At 48.0% G+C, this 20,254-nt stretch overlaps 1 protein-coding gene across 1 annotated transcript in view; it reads left to right on the top strand.

The window, feature by feature from the left end:
- Positions 1-20,254, top strand: part of Vwf (von Willebrand factor) — a 155,276-nt gene that overhangs the window by 29,746 nt on the left and 105,276 nt on the right. The window contains exons 7-9 of the mRNA XM_057772108.1: positions 16,538-16,754; positions 18,299-18,421; positions 19,236-19,347. Of these exons, the coding sequence (XP_057628091.1) occupies positions 16,538-16,754; positions 18,299-18,421; positions 19,236-19,347 (452 nt within the window). The remainder of the gene's footprint in view (positions 1-16,537; positions 16,755-18,298; positions 18,422-19,235; positions 19,348-20,254) is intronic.

Genomic DNA, 20,254 nt, shown 5'->3' with positions numbered 1-20,254 from the left:
AATCTTATATTGTTTAAAAGCAAAGGAAAAAAGCTCTGCCTGAATTAATCTTCCTACAAAAAGGTTACCCACATCCCTCTACCTGTGAAAGGATTTCCTGCATCCTTCTACCTGCAAAAAGATTGTCCACATCCTTCTGCCTGCGACAGGATTGCCCACATCACCCTACCTGTGAAAGTGTTGCTGACATGGCTCTACTGCAGCAGAATTGCCCATATCCCTCTACCTGCGAGCAATTGTACCCTTCCCTTCTTCAGGAGCCAGAGGTCACGAGATTCCTAAGGTTCCTTTTAGTTCTTAAATTCTTTATTGTGTACGTGGGTTGTGTCAAAATATAGTAGTGAATAGGTCTCTAAAATATTCAGTGTGTGGGGGACATATACTTTAGGTGGTGCTAGTTAGAGCTTTGTAACGATCACCCTAAGAATAAGCCAGAATTCTTCACTAGTAGAAACCCCACTCCCCCAAATCTTCACATAAATAAGTGAATCCACCTCTCCAACGTTAGAAACACCACCAACAAGAGACAGTCACTCACACACCAGCTTAGGATGAGAAAGCTTCACCGATAGCTGGTCACTCATCAAATGGATCTTTGATATTTTCACGGAACTCCTTGAACCCCTGAATGCAGGAGCATGCCAGACTCAGGAGCATATCCTGGGCGGATGCTAAATGTAGCGGCCTAAACTCTTAAATAGACAATGTTCAACTCGTCAACAGACACATCTTAAAAGCCTTTTCCCCTTGCGTTGCCGATGCTTCAGTGGCACTGGGCCCTCTGGGTAGTCACCTGGCTCACAGCTAGGGACGCTAAGAAGGCAGATTGAGCTCCAGCGCCAAGAGGAATGTACTATGTGCAGAAGTGGGGCTTCCTCCCCCCACTCTCCAGTTTGAAATGTCTGATGTTTGCCCTTAACGGGCTGACCCCCTGAGATCCTCTCACCCGTGGTTGGGTGTGCTGGTCAGTTTTTCTCAGTGGCGGAAACTAGAGTCCCCCAGAAAAGGGAACCTTGATTGAAGACTCGCCTCCATCATATTGGCCTGTGGGCTTGTTTGTGGGGCATTTTCTGCCTTCATAGTTGATATGGCCCTGTCCCTGTAGTTAGTGGTGCCACTCCCTAGGCAGATGTCCTGGATTGTACAAGAAAGCAAGATAAGCGAGTCAAGAAAGAAGCTGCAAGGGGTGTTCCTCCGAGATTGCCTGCCTCCAGGTTGCTGCCCCGACTTTCCTTGATGCTGGGCTATAACCTGTAAGCTAAAATAAACCCTTTCCTCCCCGTGTTGCTTTTGGTTACCACAGAAACAGAGAAGCAAACAGTCGGGCATTGTGCTAACGGAGGGGTATGAGTCAGGCCTTATTCTTTGAAATCCGTGCTTTTCATTCTTCAACCCTCTGTTCCCACACATGTGAAACAGGCTCAGGGACAGGACCTACCAGGACCACTGGAAAAGACTAAGAGGAAGGTCGCTTGCATGAGTGTTGACCCCAGTAGTGCTCCACTGTATGAGTGATAACGATGACAACGGTGACAATGTAACACCTGGTAGTCTCCTGTTGTCTTGTGTGCCCCACAGGAGTGACATGCTTTGAGAGTAGGGGTAGTGAGCACAGTCCCGGCAAACGCAGAAGCCGAAGACCCCTCCTCCCAGTTATAAGTGGTTTCTTGCTGGGTAGTTGAACACAGCTCCACAAGGTTAGGAGGAAAATGAGACCCCAGCACAATGATACATTCAAATAGCCAAGTGACGGAGGCAAGCCTTTGTCTAGCGACTATTGGTCATCCAGACAAATTTCAGAAGAAATTCATTCAAGGTCCTATACAAGAAAGAGCTTTCTAATGTCCCCTTTTGTATTTTTAAACTTAGAGTTCCACGGTTGGCTGCTGGCTCCCCATCTCCCTTCCTTCAATGCGGTGCTGAGAGCGACTGGTCCCCAGGGTGTATTTTGTTTGTTTAACTTTGCAAACACAGGCCAACGTACAGCAAGGGTTTGACAGATGGTCCCCACGCTCAGAGTACCAAGGATCAATCCCACTTATACGGCGTTAGTGGGAGGTGCAGACAGACTTTTCCTGGAGAGAACCTGATACTGAGGTTGAGTTGGGGCGGGGAAGACCAAGTGCTTTGTTCACGGAAGACAAAGGTGTGTGTAGTAGAAGCAACTCTGCTCTTCTCTGGGGACACTGTTTTAAGGCCCCAGCTGCATGTTACTACTCATTTTGTCCCCCGGGTGTGCTAGGTCCTTGCTAACCAGTGTCCTGGGAACAGCTTAAGAAATTGAGTACTTGGTTCTTCGTTAGAGACCAAGGCTCCAAACACACACCTAATCTCTCTGAGGCGTGAACCCCTTTAAGCCCAGCACACTGTTTCAGGTTGTTTACCTGGAGAACTGAACTCTGCCCTTAGCCAATCAGAACGTGTTTGCCCACAACCGGGGCTCCGTCATTGGCTGTGCAGCGACTCATCTCCTGGGAAGTGATTAGTACCGTCTTTTGTACTATTTTGTCTTCTTATTCCCACTGGGCTCCAGGCTCAGCAATTGGGTCTGGCAACCTGGCATCTGTCACCAGCGGTTGCCCTTTGGTTCAAGGACCAGATGGAGTGGTAGAGAGTTCTGGGAGAGGCTGCCCTGGCCTACAACTCCGAGGTTGGCCAGCTTCTGGAATCTGTCACCTCTATTTCTCCTGCTTTTGGCCTTTCCAAAGTTGAGCTTAAGAGTCAGCCCTTTCAGAGAGCCCGGTCATGTTACCTATTCCTTGGGGAGGAACGTTGTACCAACAGACCCGGTGCCTCTCTCTGCAGGGACTGATAATGGCTTGTTGGATTGTGTGCAATTTTGCAGGTTTCCCTTTTCTTTTCTTTTTCCAGCTGAGTCTGGAGCCAGGCCATACATGTTCAGATAAGCGATGCTCATTTGCTTATGGTTACCATACAACACACATTTCAGAAAGATCCTTAATTAGCCTTTCTCCTTCTGGAAAATTCAGTCTGGGGAGCATGGGGGAAAGGCTGAGCATCATAAGGGGATGGTGGTCTTGGCTCTGTGTCTTGTCTATAGTTTGGAGTTCAAAGCCACATAGGGCTGCTGTTGGCCTACAGAGTGGCCTTGCTAGCTATGAAAAACACACCCCCTTCCCAAGATAATCTTCTGTCATCTAATGGAGATGGGCCACAGTGACCATGACCGCTGCACATCATATAACACACAGACACATGGGTGATGACCATGCCTACCACGTAAATGCTACCCACTTGGCGTGTTGCTACTGGACATGGTTCAGCCTACAGCACTGCACTTGGTGGCCTTGGCCTGGCCTGGGAGATCCCATCTCCATCATCACCAACCTCAGGTCACATTCCCCAGTGTAATAAGACTGGCTCCTGCCTTTGAGGCTGTTGACAAGAGTGTGAGGATACTTCCATGCTTAGCATTAAACTATTTCCATATAATTGCTCAGAGTTAGTCCTCAAGATGTCCTGCTGTTATTGGGATGCCCGAGTGTGCTGGTTTTCACTTGACCCACGGCAAGGGGATAATCCAGTGGCAGTAGGGGAAAATCCAGCAGCAGCAGCAGCATTCTCAGATGGGGCAGAAGCAGAAGAAATGTCCCCACACACTCAAGGGTTGGATGAGATTCTCAAAGCTACCTATTCATCTCCTTGTCCACTGCATTTGGGTTCCCAGAAAACAGCAGCCAAATAGACAGGGTAGGCTGTGATCTTGGTTTGGGGAGTCAAGGCCTTGGATGGGCCTCACTAGGGTCTTTCTAGCCATCCCACACAACTCAGCTCTAGCAAGTTCCCTGGCTTCTCAAGAGAGTACTCCTGTTATTTTCTGCTCACGTGCAGACTCTGCGTGTCCTTCAATGTCCTCGAAGGCTGGAGTTGCAGGACCCTCCCAGTATAGTTGCTCTGGGCTGATGTGTGAGTCCCTGCTCCATAGTGCTTCAATCCACTGCCTAACAACCCTAGATTTTCCACCTCTGGATTTGAAGTTTATTATGGAAGTGCATGCCATTTTTCTGTGCTGCATATGTCTTGCCTTTTCACCGCCCTCCATCCCAGAGAACGTTCTTTGTCTCTGAGACAATGTTCACCTGTTGCTTTCCTTGTCTTCAGGAAGTCACCTGTCTTGTGGGCTAATATTTGTAAAGCTGTTGATGACTTTGAACACCCACAGCACCTCTCCTCAATAGCCCAGGGAAGCACACAAAGTACCCATCCTGTTGGCGACAAAGTAGCTCACTCTTCACGTCCTCATGACACGATTATTTGTGAAGGGTGTGTGGTCAGTTTCTGCTGTCTGCTCGGAGGGAGCCGGATGGGGAACCGACAGGTGTGTGGAGGGTGATTTCATCAAGGAGTTCGGTCTGGAGTAGGCTCTTGGCAGTTGGGAACAGTCATTCTTTTTCTTGACTGGGATTCAAAGTTATTCATTAAAAAAAATTATTGGATGTGTGTGGGTGTTTTTGCCTGCATGTATGTTGGTTTACCACTCAAATGCCTGTTGTCTCATGAGGCCAGCAGGGTTGTCAGATTTCTTGAAAGTGGAGTCACAGATGGTTGTGAGCCATCATGTGGGTACTGAAGGGGGAAACTGAGCCTAGGTCCTTTGGAAGATCTTAACTGATGAACCTTCTCTCCAGCTCCAGTTCAAAGAGAGTTGTACAGGGAGAGTTTGGCCCATAGAAGTCAGCAAACTCAGGGAGCCAAGTATAGGTTAGTTGCTAAATGACAGCACCTTGAGGTAGTTTTACAGATAGGGCATGGGTTTGAACACAAGCATCCATGGGCGTTTCCCTTTGGCAAGATGTGATCTTTCTTAAGTCTTTCCTGAGACACCAAAAGGCTAAGCAAGGAGTGAGACTAATACAGAGGACAGACAGGAGCAGGAAGGAGTCTTAGGCTTACTCCCTCCTTCATGTCCTCACGTGGGTTCTTTTCCTGCTCGGCCTCTCTGTACCCCCCCCCCCCATAAGAGAGCTTCCTCTACTGAGTGCTCAAATAAGAGAACCCTTTCCTTTGCTTCATATGTGTTCACCTAAGAGCAGCTCAGGAGAGGAGCAAAGTGGTTGTGGTGACAATGACGACTCTGGTGATCTATGATGGTCTAGCCTTACAGTTGAGCCTCAGCTCAAGAGAGGAGCTAAGTGGTTGTGGTGACAGTGACACCTGGTGATCGTCTATGATGGTCTAGCCTTACAGCCGAGCCTCAGCTCAGGAGAGGAGCTAAGTGGTTGTGGTGACAGTGACACCTGGTGATCGTCTATGATGGTCTAGCCTTATAGCCGAGCCTCAGCTCAAGAGAGGAGCTAAGTGGTTGTGGTGACAATGACGACTCTGGTGATCTATGATGGTCTAGCCTTACAGCTGAGCTTCAGGAGCTGCTATGAGTTTTCAGAGATCTCCTTTGGGTTGGTTGGTACTTTGCTTTTTGGGTAATTTGACATTACCCCAATTTTAGGAGAGTTGGATAAAATCCTAGCGTCATATTCCTCCCCGACACAACAAACCATAATGGCCATAACAAAATACAGACATTCTGCATCCATGGGTTCCATGTCTGTGGATTCAACTAACTGCAGACAGACAGCATCCATCTGGACACGCGGGGTTTTTCTTCTCATTCCATGATGATATGCTATAACAGCCCTTTCCCAGTACTGACATCAGAGTTAGCAGTGCAAGTCACTTAGACGGTGTTGGAAGCATGCTGAAGAGGTGTGAGGGCTCCATCAGAGACTTGAGCATTCATGGATTTTGATATGAGAGGATGGTTCTAGAAGCAGTTTCCTATGGACACTGAAGGGTGAGTGTGTTCCTCAGGTGTTCCCTTTCCTTTGTCCTCTCCCAGCATGGGTGAGGAATGGGATAGTACCCACCCGTACACACTCACTGAGATGTTGGTATGGCATGGGCAATGCTGAAACTGTACCAGGCAGAGATCCAGGGACCAGACACAAGAGAACCTAACCCATCACAAAGGACAACAGCAGCACTGTTGGGGTCAGTAGGTGACAAACTGCTTGATGGATGGTAAGCCATGGGGCAGCAGCCACGGGGCAGCTCCGGTGATTTGACTCCTGCCACAGAGCTGCTGATTTTTCTCGCTAGGCGCAGGATGTGTAGACTGGTTCAGATTGGACCTTTTATTTAAGATCTTGGGCAGATTCTAAACTGCAAACCAGGGAACAAGACTGTAAGTAACAGTTTCTAGAGGGAAGCCGCACCTCCCACGGACCCTTGTACCAGACCGACCGAGTGGTCGTGGGGAGGTGAGAATGTTGCAGTTTCAGCGCTCGACCACACTTTGTCCTGGGCTTTCTTCAGCTCTCTAGAGTCGTTTCTGGCCTACCTTTTCCATCCTTGTGATTGACACACAAAACCTTTCAGAATGCGTTTACTGAGTAGGTCACCAGCTTCCACCAACCAAAAGGCTAGGAGTGTTGGCAGAGCGTCTGAGACTTAGAGGAGAGACTTCCTCACTTGCTTTAATCCTCCTACCTAATGTTTCCACCAGTGGATGGGAAAAGTGCCTTCATGTATGACTTTCTTCGTTCTGTTACTGCACTAATAGTTCAGTGAAACCGTCACCACATTGGAACATGGAATTTGAAGTAACCAGAATCTGTGTTCCTGGGCCATGATCATTCATCTTTGAGAATAAACTTTCTTATCCCTAATTTATTAAAGTTAGAGTTACGTTTCCTGCATTGTCAATGACTAACCCTTCTCCCAGATGACAGAGTCTTGCCGATCCTGGAGAGCTACTCATACGCTCCCAAGAGACCAGGGCAGAGTGAAAAGGACCTAGGGAGGCCTCCGTAGACACAGACATTTCTACTATGTTATATCTAGTCACCCTGCTTATTATGAGCATCCCATCCAGCCATCTTCAGGAGAGGAATCTCTAGAAACCCCATCTGTTTGACAGACAGGTATGAACCAGGCTCAAGATCTGAATCTTGACCATGAGTCAGTAGCTTGGAATACAGATAGAACCACCAAGGCAGCCAACAGTTACAAATTGAATCAGTGACCTCCCTTGCCCCATTCATCCCTGCTGGCTGACCAATGGGAAACAGTCTTCTGCCCTGAGTGAATTCTTGAACCCACTGCTTTGGACCAATTTAGTCTCTAGATGCCTCCTCCACGTGGGGCAGCCTCACACCGCGGCCCACTCTGGAGCTGGAAAGATCAGGGCCAGGCAAACAGCTTGTGTTTTATACATCACGCCCTCCTTTCTGTATTCTCTTCAGGCCTTAGGAATGCTCATGCCCCACCCCTTCTCCTTTGTCAGCTGTTTGAGATGAAACAATGGCATAGCTCTGGACCTCTGGCTCTTGGTTTTTCTCCTGCTTTGCCTTCACCCCCCTGGGGAGAGACTCTTGCTTTCTCTTCCTCTCCCTAGATGGGGCCTAACATCCCCAGGGAAGAGGCCTGGTCTCTTCTGATGAGCGGAAAATGGGATTAGGATGGGCCACAATTGGGTCTGCACACCCGCCCAGGAGGGTGAAGTCATGGATTGATGGAGTTGGGGCTGCAGTTCTCTGCCAGTTTCTGGCACAACCGACAGGAGATGAAAAAAGACAGAAGTGGCTGGTGCCGGGCACTGGAGCCAGAAGATGCTGGAAGTGCGAATTAGCTGACCCTTATTTTGTGTCCCTGCCAGAATGGTTTTGCAGAGAGCCAAAGTGAAGTCTGTGCAGACAACTGGCGAGTGGTAATGGCTGAGAGTACTTGCTAGCCATCTCTGCTTGAGTTCATTTAATTTTGTTTTTTCAGCAACGCTCTGAGGTAGGTATTACTACCTGGGTAGATCCAGCCATGAGGGACAGGACATTTAAGGTAACAATGGCTTGTAGTTAGTGCATTTCTCTCTCATGTGCAGCTCAGGGCAGGATGTGCAGGGCCGGGCCAGAGTCCTGTGCTGTTGGCATCTGGGTTCTTCTGTCTCATTTCTCAGTGCCTTCAGGATGGAACTTGTACTCATGACCCAAGATGTCATCTAGAGCTCAGGCACCACAGTCACGTGCCAGCGGAATGAGAAGGGAAAGGAAAGGAGGATTTTCCTGGAAGGTGCAAGGTACCTTCCTGCGTCTATCCTGTTACTTCCAATGGCAAGAACAAGACCACTACCACAATTTGAGCCAGATTTGAAACAAGCTTGATTTTCATTGGTAGGTGACCAAGAGCTGGCGAGCAACTGCCTCCTAAGACAGGTTAAAGAGAGTAGCCCCAGGGTTGGAGAGATCGCTTGGTGGTTAAGAGCACTGCCTGCTCTTCCAAAGGTCCTGAGTTCAATTCCCGGCAACCACGTGGTGGCTTACAACCATCTGTAATGAGGTCTGGTGCCCTCTTCTGGCCTGCAGACATACACACAGACAGAATATTGTATGCATAATAAATAAATAAATATTTTAAAGAGAGAGAGAGAAGCCCCAAATTCATCTCTTGGGCTCCTTTCAAGGAGTGAAATCACAAGTAGTTTCACAGAAGGGAGACAGAAAGGGGCAATAAGGAAGTAAAAATAGTCTTTTAAAAAAGCCATCCGGAGCCAGGCGGTGGTGGCGCACACCTTTAATCCCAGCACTCGGGAGGCAGAGGCAGGCGGATCTCTGTGAGTTCGAGGCCAGCCTGGTCTACAAGAACTAGTTCCAGGACAGGAACCAAAGCTACAGAGAAACCCTGTCTCGAAAATAAAATAAAAAAAAACCCAAAAAAAAAAAAAAAAAAAAAACCAAAAAAACCATCCGGTTACTCACAATGTGGTTAGGCATGGGTCAGAGAAGGTCAGGGAGGGTAAGGGAATTCTCAGAAACAAATCAAGGTTACAGGTTGTGGAAGGTCAGGTTCCGGGAAACAGAGAGCACCTCAGTCATCACATCAAAAGCACAGCATAATGGCTGCCTTTAAAATGGAGTCAGGCAGGCTCCTCTCCTCGGGGCGCAGCTGAGTGTGCTGGGGCTGCCCTGGACAGCAGACAGGGAAGAACATGGCATCTCCATTCCTGGGAGCTGCACCCAAGTGGAAGCTGAAAGTTGAGAGTCATAAGTAAGGAGGAAGAGAAGCAGAGAGGAAGAGACGCAGACATGGGCTACACACAGTCTCTTCCTACAGTTCTCATGCAGCAGAGGAAACGACAGTATCAATAAGTGGGATAGATTTATTAAAGTCACACCCTTGGAAAGGAATGGGTTGGGGTCCTGGTCCACCTATGCTTCTAGAACCCCTGCCTTCTGACCCTTTGATGACCAGGTCTCTTACATAGAATGGCATACCAGCTCATTGCAGTCTGCCCCTATCTTCTTGTATGCTTAATTTTATTTAAAAATTATTGTTATTGTGTTACTTTAAAAAGATGTAATTATTTATTTATTTTTAAATTTTGTGTGTGTGTGTGTGTGTGTGTGTGTATCTACTGTGTGTATGTAGCAGCATTAGAGTCCTAGAGAGATCATTGGATTCCCTGGAACTGGAAGGTAGTTGTAAGTTGCTGTGTAGATGCTGGGAATTGATCTCAGGTCCTTTGGAAGAGCAGTAAGTGTTCATAACCATGGAGCCAGTTCTCCAGCATCTGTGGTTGTTGTTGTTTGTGTGTGTGTGTGTGTGTGTGTGTGTGAGAGAGAGAGAGAGAGAGAGAGAGAGAGAGAGAGAGAGAGAGAAGCGATGTCTATACGTGTCTCATGTGCCACAGTACACACATGGGGGATCAGAGGACAGCTGAACAATCAGATCTGTCCATCCACCTTGATGTGGGTTCTGGGAATCAAGCTCAAGTCATCAGGTTTGTGTAGCAAGCGCCCTCATACACTGACCTGGCCCCTCTCATAAACTTTAAATTATTGCAGATTATTCTCTCTTGCTTAATACATTATAATGCTATGTAGATAAGTGTCATACCATATTGGATAGTGAGAATAGAGAATAATGAAAAGGAAAAAAAAGTAGACACATGTTCAGTATGAATGCAACCCCTTGCCCTGAATATTCTAAATTTTTGTTTGAATCTGTGACCATGAAATCCTTGACTCACTATAATCTGTGGTTTGATGACAAGTGACTGAGTTATGGAGTATAGTCAGACCTCAAGCCTGGTTACTGCATCACTGACTGGTACAAGTTAGGCCTCAAGTCTGGTTACCCCATCACTGGTACAGTGGTCCTCAAGTCTGGTTACCCCATCACTGGTACAGTGGTCCTCAAGTCTGGTTATCCCATCACTGGTACAATGGTCCTCAAGCTGCTCAGTACCAGGATTCCTTTACACTCCGAAAAATTAATTGACAAGTCCAATTTGCTTATTTGAATTATAGCTCTTGGTATTTGCCATGTTAGGCATTAAAATATTAATTAATCAATTAATTAAATGATAAAACTCATTGTATTTCATATAAATAAAAAGTTAAAAACAAAACAAAGATAGCCCTAAATTTCAGAACAAAAAATGAAGGCAGAAGAATGCATTGTTTCACAGGCTTATAACTCTTCTTTGATGCCTGGCTTATGGAAACGCGAGTATGAGAAGCCAACTCATTTCTCTTAAGCCAGATATCAAAGAGGAATTACTAAATAACCATGGAAGGAGAGCCGAAAGCATAAAATATGCCCAGCATTCCAGACAAGTTAGATCTCATTGGTTCCTGGGGTATCTTGGTGTCTGTAGGGGGCCCAGGGCTATAATTTGAGAATTTCTGGCCTAATTAGTAAATTCTTTAATTTTTAAAGCAAAACTTGAATTAGCATACACAGTACTTGTTATGATATTTTCCAACAAAACTTTCCCTTTTGATTGATTTTCTTCCCGCCCCATCTGCCTTGCACCCCTGCCCTCTTGTGTCCTTTCACGCCTCCTCTACCGTTGCCTCCTCTTCTCTCTGATGTCATGTCCTGTTGCCCTCCTTCTTCCTGAATGCTCATTTTCTCCTCTCCTGCTTTCCTTTCATAGCTTACACTCACATTCACCCGCTTATACACATGTGTGTAAACACTGTAAGCTAGGATCCACATACGAGAGAGAACATTCAATCTTGGCTTTTCTGAGATGCACGTGTGTGCGTGCGTGCATGCGTGTGTGTGTGTGTGTGTGTGTGTGTGTATGTATGTGGGTGTATGTGCATGTATGAGGCCAGTTCCACTTCCTTGCCATTGTGAATAGTGTAGCAATGCACACGCACCTTTGCTGTGTCATATGGTAGGCTCTAGTTTAACTTTGGCACGCCTTCCTTCACACTGACTTCCGTAATTGCTGTATTGGTTTACGCTCCTGTCAGCACTGAAGAAGGGTCCCTCGGTCCCCGTGTCCTTGCCTGCGTTTGCTGTCCTCTTTGCTCTTGATAATGGCCATTGCGACAGGGGCGGGCGGACACGAAGAATCTCAAATTAGTCTCAATGTGCTTTCCCATGTTGGCTGAGGACGCTGAGCACATTAAAAACACTCATTAGCCATTTGCGCTTGCTCTTTTGCCTGTTAGTTCCATTAGTCAGTGTATGGATTCTTTTTAAAAATTAATGTTTATTTATTTTTGACATTAGTCGTTAAACTCAGAGCCTCACACAGCTAGGCATGTGCCCTACCATTAAGTGCCATTCCCAGCCGAAGTTATTCATTTTCATGTATGTATGTGTGTGTATGTATGCATGTGTGTGCATGTTCACACATGTGGGGGTCAAGGGTGACCTTGGGTGTCAGTACTCATCCTGACTTGTTTGAGACAGGGTCTCTTTGCTGTTGGTCGCTGTGTACACCAAGGTGACTGTGTACATCAAGGTAAGCTTCCAGGGCTTGTCCCGTCCCTGCCTCCCACTTGACGGTAGCAGCCCTGGGCTCATAGACACACGCTACTGTGCCCGGCTTTATGTGGTTGCTGGGAATTCAAGCTTATACTTGGTCCTCATACTTGTATAGTAGGTGCTTTACCCACCGAGCCTTTGCCTCAGCCCTATTATTTATTTATTTATTTATTGAGACAAGATTGTGCTATGTAGCCTAGACTGACCTCCATTTCCCCAGCATCCCAAACTGGCCTCAGCATCCCAAGTGCTTGGGATACAGGAATGCACCACCTTACTGGAATGACTTGGTAACTTTTTTACTCTCTCCAATCTTATCCAAAACTAAAAGGATGAACATTTTTTTTCTTTGAAGGTGATGTTGTATCCTTTGAAGGTATCTGCCAGTCTCTGAAGGTCTGATTTGTAAAAGCTGCAGGGGTTTTGAAACCACTTCATTTACGTGGGTTAGAAGAGGGTCTCAGCTATAGAAGAGGGACCTGGTTTGTGCTTTGTATCAATCTTGTGTTGAAGCGGACCTGGGCAGGGAAGCTGTGTGGAGCTTTCTGGCTGTGTTTCTCTAGGTCAGTCTCTGGCTGGGAGGGTAGACAGAAGTCAGAGATGATTGGCTCAGGCCTGCAGCTTGGCTCTTCTGGCCCATTCATCCCGACTCACCAATTTTCTTGACTTTATATGTGTCCAAGGAATGCAGGGTACACAGAAATATTCCTCGGTGTCTTAGCCAGCTTTCCATTGCTGTAACAAAATAGCTGAGAAAATCAACTTGATAAGTGGAATATTAATTTTTGTTCATGGTCATTTGTTCCCACCAGCTTGGGCCTGTGACAGTGCAATGCATCATAGTGAGAGCATGTGACTGAGGAGGATGCTTGCTTCTTGGTGGCCAGGAAGCAAAAACAGAGGAAGGGACCTACATTGCTCTCTCTTTAGTAGGAACCTCCCCAATGACCTAACTTCCTTCCACTAGGCCCCACTACCTACAGGATCTGCCACCTCCAGGAAGCACTCCAGGCTGGGGACAAAACTTTATGTAACATGTTCCTCCTCTTGTCCTTAAGTCCTTTCACGGCATCCAGACCCAGCTAAGACTTTGCTCGCCTTTGGGGTGTTTTCCCTGACACCTCACCTGCAGGCTTGCTCCAGTTACAATAGGCAGCTCCACTGAGAAGGAGACCCCGTTAGGGACAAAGCCTTCAGCCTGTGTGCAAACAGGCCCATGGAGGGACTGGAGGTGACTTACACTTGTGTTCGTTTCTGCTACAATTAGGTCTCCCTACTTTCCTAATGAGCTAGAATGTTTCCTATAAAATAGGAATAGGGTGAAGATTTGCATTTTCTGTCCAGCAGAGGCAGTGCTAGGGACCCAGAGGCCGCCCACCCAGTACATCTGCAGTGACTATTTTAGTATCATCTGTCTATCAGTCTCTGCCATGAGTCTGGGATCACAGGCGTGGAAACCACCTTGGACCATATTGTCCCAGGACGTGGCTTGGCCTGGTGGGTCTGCCTGAGGTGGAACGGAGAAGCCTGTGAGCAGCCAAGACTGAGAGCTAAATACCCCTCTGGGCACTGCTGTGGGGTGGGGGTGGATCATGCTAGAGGCGATGGGCAGATGTTGAAGGTCCTGCCTAGCAACCAGACTGTAGACCAGGTTGACGTCAGGGGTGACCAGCAGAAGCTTGGAGGGAAAGATGAGAGCCCAGGCTTCTTTTTGTTTCTGTGGAGGGCGAAACTGTAACTAGATTTCAGGCGGGAGACACAGGGACTGAAGCAGTTGTTCTAGGAAGGGAGAAGGCAGTTTCTGCAGAAATCACACTCCTATCCTGCAGCGAAATAACCTGAAAACACCCTTCTTGCTGTGGACTTCTACAAACCATTTAATACCTCCAGGGACCGCCCAGGAAATGTGCAAGAGTGTTTGTTCCCATTTTCCCTTTGATCTGGGACAAGACGAACCTGGGTCAATGGGAGACGAGCCAGGCTGGCCTTGGCTTGCCAGGACTCCAGGCGGGGAGGATGCCTGAATTACAGTTCTTCTTTCTTTGGGTGCTACTGTGCCCTGCATGGAGAAGATTGCTAGTTCATCCTCACCATGTCTGCCAGAGCTGGTCCCATGGTGTATAGCAATCACCCTTGACAGAGCCCTAGGGTAGCAATGGCAATAGTTTTTCATGCAATTTTCAGGTTTGTTTTTTTCTTTCTAGCTCTGAACTATAGGTGGGCAAACAGGTAGGCAGGAACTGAGCAGTTGGACACTCTCAGCTGCCCTCTATGAGAGCTCTGACCCTGGTCCTTGAGTGGTGTTCTTATGGGCAGTGTTGCAGAGTGGAAACAGACCCAGACCCCAGCCTCCTTCTCTGAGCTTCAACTTGACTCCTTGCTACTTTGGAAGAATCACAACCTTTCCAAATAAGAAATCAACGAAAGCTGCCCCTCTGCTTACCAAGGAGCACCCAAGATACCAGAGAAGTGATAATGTTGTCATGGTGACCATTATCCCAATATGGCCCAGGGACATAGGAAAAGGGACAAGAGTGTCCCATCTTTCTGGAAATCTGCTTGCCATGTCAGAGACAGAGGAACAGCAGAAGGGACTTCTCTGGTGGTCACAAGATAGATGATATATGGGTCACCATTCCTTGGGATGAATTGCATGTGTTATTACGATCACTACTCACTTCAGACTTACAACAGGAGCTTCGATCCCCCTCACACATCACAGAGGAAGGGGCTGGGTGATAAGCTAAAGTTCATACAATTGGTATATGCATGAGCCTGAACCTGAACTTGGGGCTGTGGAAGTGACAGTGAGGCCAAGGCAGGCCAGCCAGCCCCTGTCACTCCTTCTGGTCACCAACTTCGGAAATCTATTTCTCCTCAAGGTGGCTAGGGACGGGCACATGTAGCTGAGACCCAGCTGGCCCGAGAACCTCTAAAGTATCTTCATTCATGATGGTCTATTTGGTGACAGGCGCTGTGGCATCTTTATAGTAGTCCATGAAGTAACGTGAAGACTGTTGTCCTTATTCACTCAAGGACCTTTCCACCAGGCAAACTAATTATTAGTCTAAGTTCCCACTACCAGAGACTGGCCACAGAGGCATTGATTCAACAGGAGGGAATTGAGGAGGGTGAAGATAGGGAGGGGCACGGTGTCTGTTGCTGCTGTGGCTGGCTCACGCCCTCAGACTGCCTGCAGGTTTGTATTAGTAACCCATGCTAATAGGTAGCTGCTTTTCTACGCTGCACGTGGACCCAGGGCCTACTGTGGTCACGCCACAGTTGTGATATTATGTTCTGCTTGCTTGATTCTGACTATGGACTCTGGACCAGACTAGGTGAGATGCATGATCCCGGCCCAGGACTGCTGGGAACAGGACACTGATTCCCTAGGACCAGAGCATGTCCCTAGTGTCAGGGAGGATCTTGAGATTGGTGGCACTCAGGCCAGACTTCTCTTACCTCTGGGATTCCCCTGGTGCCACATAGCGGAGGCCCTCATGCATGACTCCCTGCTCTCGACAAACGTGGGCTTTCTCTGAATTTCTTCTTCTCTAGTGATTTGTGTCTTCTTTTTCTACGACCTTGCTCGCAAACACTGATTGACTCCAGTTAGCACTCATGGCTCAGTATCCTATATAGTATATATTTCGTAATATGTAGCTATTTTTATAGTATACAGCTATTCTTGGGCTCTTTCCTTTCTAGTTAAGGCTGCAAATGCTTGCACTAGCTGCTGACCTCCAGCCATGCATATGCATGAAACAAACTGTGGTTTATCCGTAGCATTGTGTTGCATCATGTTGAAGACGTCATTGATTCTAATAGACATTGCTGGTCCACGTGGCACCGAAAGTGGGAAGCTGGCAGTTAAAGCTCGCCATCCTGGCTAGAGGCAGCCCTGCTGCAGAGACGGTTACAGTTAAAAGATAATAATAAAAATAAATAAAAAGAAAATGAAAGCAACAACTGGCAACAGGCATTCGGAGTCATTAAAACCCAGACTGTAGAGATGTTTGTTAGTAAAACATGCAGGTTTGTTTATACTAATGCACCAGCAGAAGACAGGACTGACAGTTCCAACCCTGCCTTGTGTTGTTAGGTTGAGTTGAGGGTATCAACAGAGGGGAAACCCAAAATAAGCCTCGCCTGGCACAGCATGTCTTGAGATACTTAATAGGCATAGGGTTCCTCTGTGTAGCCTCACACTGTAGATCAGGCTGGCCTTGAACTCACAGAGATCCACCTGCTTCTGCCCTCCTCCCACTCCCAGTGCTGTGATTAAATGCATGCGCCACTACCCGGGCGTTTAATAGGTCCTTACTATGTTATTGCCAATAGGAACTGATCCTATTTGTCCCCGCAGTGTCCTGGGGAATGTGTCAGAAAATGTCTTCCCAAGCCCCATCCCCAGTCTACTCTTTAAATCTATGGGCTGATGTGCAGGCAGTGGACGAGCAGGATACTCTACTGCATAAAAAATGCCCTGCTCCTGTTAGATCCTTTATTTGGTAATGAAGAGAATTAAGATCAAGGAAGAAAAGTGATGAGGTCAGGGCAGAAGAATTGTTGCCTCCACCTCTGGACCCCCGAAGCTGCATGGTCTAGGGCTCTTAGCGCTGTAGATAGCACCTGCTGGATCCCGACCGGACAACTGGTTTCCCTTAGTGCCGTCCTCAGAGGGACATGGCCGAGGCCAGCACCCTCCTTGGGCCGTGCTGAAGAGTCTCTTTCCCCGCAGGCCATGTGGGAGCAGTGCCAGCTACTGAAGACTGCCTCGGTGTTTGCCCGCTGCCACCCTCTAGTGGATCCCGAGCCCTTCGTGGCTCTCTGCGAGAAGACTTTGTGTACATGCACCCATGGGCCAGAGTGCGCATGCCCGGCTCTCCTTGAGTATGCCCGAACCTGTGCCCAGGAAGGGATGGTGCTGTACGGCTGGACTGACCACAGTGCCTGTCGTAAGTCGCTGCTCTCCCCTGTGCTAGGCGCAGGCTGTTTGTCCTGGGGTGGTGGCACTTGGTGTTCTGGAGCTGTGTTGTGAGGTACAACTTCCCACCAGCGCCATCAGCCAGGGTCTATTGAATCCTATGTCCCGAATGGCTCTTCTCAACTGTCACCTAGCCCTGTGAGCACTGGCCTGCTGGGAAGTCCCTTCCCTCATGGTCTACGTGGAAGCCGAGAAAGCCTCTCGAGGTCCTGTCCCTACCTTGGTTTCATGACACACTCTCAGCACCCCATGACTCAGGAAACCCATTCCCTGGCTTCCCACAGTTGTCTCTGCTCCAACACAGCAGGCAGTTAGGTCTCAGTGTCTGTCTTCACGATTGCCCTAAGTTAAAAGGAGCGTCAGGTTATCAAAGCTGCATGTGGGGTGGTCCCAGAGAAACCGGAAAGCCTTCGTTAAACCTTCCCTTTTATTGAGTCATCCTTCCGGCCTCCAGGCACATCTTGTACTGGTCCTTCAACCCTGCCTCGCAACGTCCATTTGGCATCTCTAAATCTCACTGGGTCCGTAGTCATTGTCACCGTCTCCAAATTACCATGATTAAATAGAGACTTCTGGTCACCTTGCAAAAGCCTTTTCTTTCACCACGCTGATCAAAAGCCACTCGATGGCCAGCTGGCTGGCTGTAATTAGGCGGATAATGCAGACTGAAGGAGGCAGAGGGCCTGGCTGATACTGACATGACACACTTGAGTTTCACCGTCTGGCAAACAGCGTGGCCATCAGCTCTGCCTGTCGTCTCTGCTGTGAGGATGTGGGAAGATGAGGGTTAGAGCGGTCCATCTCCTCTGCAAAGGGAGTGGCTGCCTCCAGACCTTTGAAGGTAGGGTGGAGGAGATATCTGATAGATGGTTCTGAGAAGGAGTTGGAGGCAATTGTTTGGGAAGAGCCAGGCCTTGCCCATAAGGACCTGTGTGCTCCACGAGGGGAGCAGAGAGCTAGTTTGGCAATAAGGTTCAGAGGCAGACCAGTAAGCCAGTGGAAATAAATGAATGTCACCAAAGTGGGTACGGATAGAGCTGGGGATAAGGTGATATTTGGTGGGAGCCAATATCATGAGGAAGAGGGACCCTCAGGGGAGGAAGTGATAGTTCCTAGCTGGTCCCTGGAAACCATTCTTTTTTTTTAAGCCCAGAATTTGGTGTTGCTCTGAGAATGTTTTAGCTGGAATTTACAGAACACTGAGAAACAAAAGATGCCCACGCTGTCTCCATGTAGAATGGAGGACAGATAGCTATGAGGTAGGGGTGGCTGGCCCAGGCATCTCAGTGAGTCTTAGCTGGAACCTTGCAAAAACGGAAGATGCTCTTTCAGGGAAATGCTGGCTTCAGAGGGACCATGGACTGGTGGGTTGGAGACAGCCCCTGAGGCCCTGTAGGTAGAGTGGATGGTGGGGGGGGGACGACACCGAGCTGGCTGCACTTTCACTGGTGTGATTTGGAAACCCCATCCATGCTGGTAAACTGCTCGGGGAGACTCATTTGGTTTGTCTTTCAGGCCCAGCGTGCCCTGCTGGCATGGAGTATAAGGAGTGCGTGTCTCCCTGCACCAGAACCTGCCAGAGCCTGCCTATCAATGAAGTGTGTCAGCAGCACTGCGTGGATGGCTGTGGCTGCCCTGGTAATAAACTTCCCCCCTCATTTGCAAACCGGAGGCCCTGCCAGTGCCCTTGGCTTTGGAGAGAGAGATGAAGGCCTCTTGTGTTTTTCCCTCATGGCTGTAATCAGAGGTCTTTTATTTCGCTTTTTTAAAGTCTTTGTATAGGGAGTGCAGGATTAAACTGGCCTTTAGTTTTAATTTATGTTTCCCCGTGGTCTGTATTCATAAGGCTCTGTGTCTGGGGAAATAAGGATGGCCTTGGCCCTAACAGTGGCTTTGTTCAAGGAGCCCCTGGCCTGATCTGATCTATGGTTTCTTAGTTGGGGTTCAGGACTCCAGTCTGGAAGAAAGGTCTTATAAAGTATGCCCTGGGTTTGCCTTGTGCACTCAGCTGTACAGGGCTTTGCGTTAGAAAGTCTCTGCCCAGGGGATGAGTGGCGGTCATGAGCTATATTCAGCTATGCAGAGTAGTAAGTCCTGAGGCTCATGACTTCTCTATTGGACGCTGTTGAGCAAAACTACTGGAGGGATTGGGTAGCAATAACCCAGCACCCCCCCACACTGCATCATGCAGGTTCTCCGAGATTCCCGGGAGAATCCTCTGGCTAGGCTCCTTGGTGTCTCCACTGGACAACCCCAAGCCAGTTCTTTGGCCCATTCTTGCTTCAGCAGTATGGAGGTTGATACCTCATCAGTGTTAGGGATAAACATTGCGGTACACATTCTTAGAGTTTTCCAGAAGCGCTAAGCTTTTGATTACCCATGGGGTTCTAGAAGTGAGAGGTGACTAATGACGACAGTGCTGAGATCTTTGCCTTGATGCCATTGAACCCAGAGGGAGAGCTCCTCGATGAAGGCCTCTGTGTCCAGAGCTCCGAATGCTCCTGTGTGCATGCTGGGAAGCGGTACCCTCCTGGCACCTCCCTCTCTCAAGACTGCAACACCTGGTTGGTAACTGGGGATACATAGCATGGTCTACTCAGAGGTTTGGTGGGGGGGGGTGTAGAGATGATGTAGAGATCTGTTGCTTTCATTGGTTAATTAATAAAGAAACTGCCTAGGCCCATTTGATAGGCCAACCCTTGTAGTAGGGAGCTGTGGGCCTCTTCCCACAGCCCGGCTCATGGTTGCCTGGCTAGCTTATGCCCCAAAATAACGACACACAAACTCTATTATTTTAAACACTGCTTGGTCCAGTTCTGTTCATGTATGTAGCACCCCAAGATGCGCTTACCAGGAAGATTCTAGCCTACGTCCATCCTGGGTCAGAGCTTCATCGCGTCTGCTCTGGAGAGGAGAGCATGGCGTCTGCTCCAGAGAGCAGAGCTGTCGAGTCTGAGCTCACTTCCTCTTCCTCCCAGCATTCTATTCTGTTTACTCCACCCACCTAAAGGCTGGCCAATCAAATGGGCCAAGGCAGTTTCTTTATTAGCCAATGACCTTCCTCCATCATTTCCCCTTTTCTGTTTAAACAAAAAAAAAGGAAGGCTTTAACTTTAACATAGCAAAATTACATATAACAAAACACTTATCAAGCAAGAATTACAGTTACAATATTTATATCTATTTTATCTTTTATCATAACAATGGAAAACTATAACTATCTATTCTTCAACTCCATCAAAGACTCCAGAAGAATACAATCTTACCTAAGCAAACAAAAAGTAAGCAACTTCTAAATTCTAGAAATGACAGAGACATCTCACTGCCTGGACAGTCACCCAAAGTTCCTCTGTACCGTTGGGGCATCAATCTTCAGCCTTTAGGCCCATAGTATCCAGCAGACTTTTCCATGAAGCAGGAAATTTCAAAGGCAGTTCAGTCACTATCTGCTGTGTCCTACAGAATGTCTCG

This window comes from Chionomys nivalis, chromosome 1, assembly GCF_950005125.1.
Source record: "Chionomys nivalis chromosome 1, mChiNiv1.1, whole genome shotgun sequence".
NCBI lineage: Eukaryota > Metazoa > Chordata > Mammalia > Rodentia > Cricetidae > Chionomys > Chionomys nivalis.
This window is presented reverse-complemented; position numbering and strand designations above follow the sequence as displayed.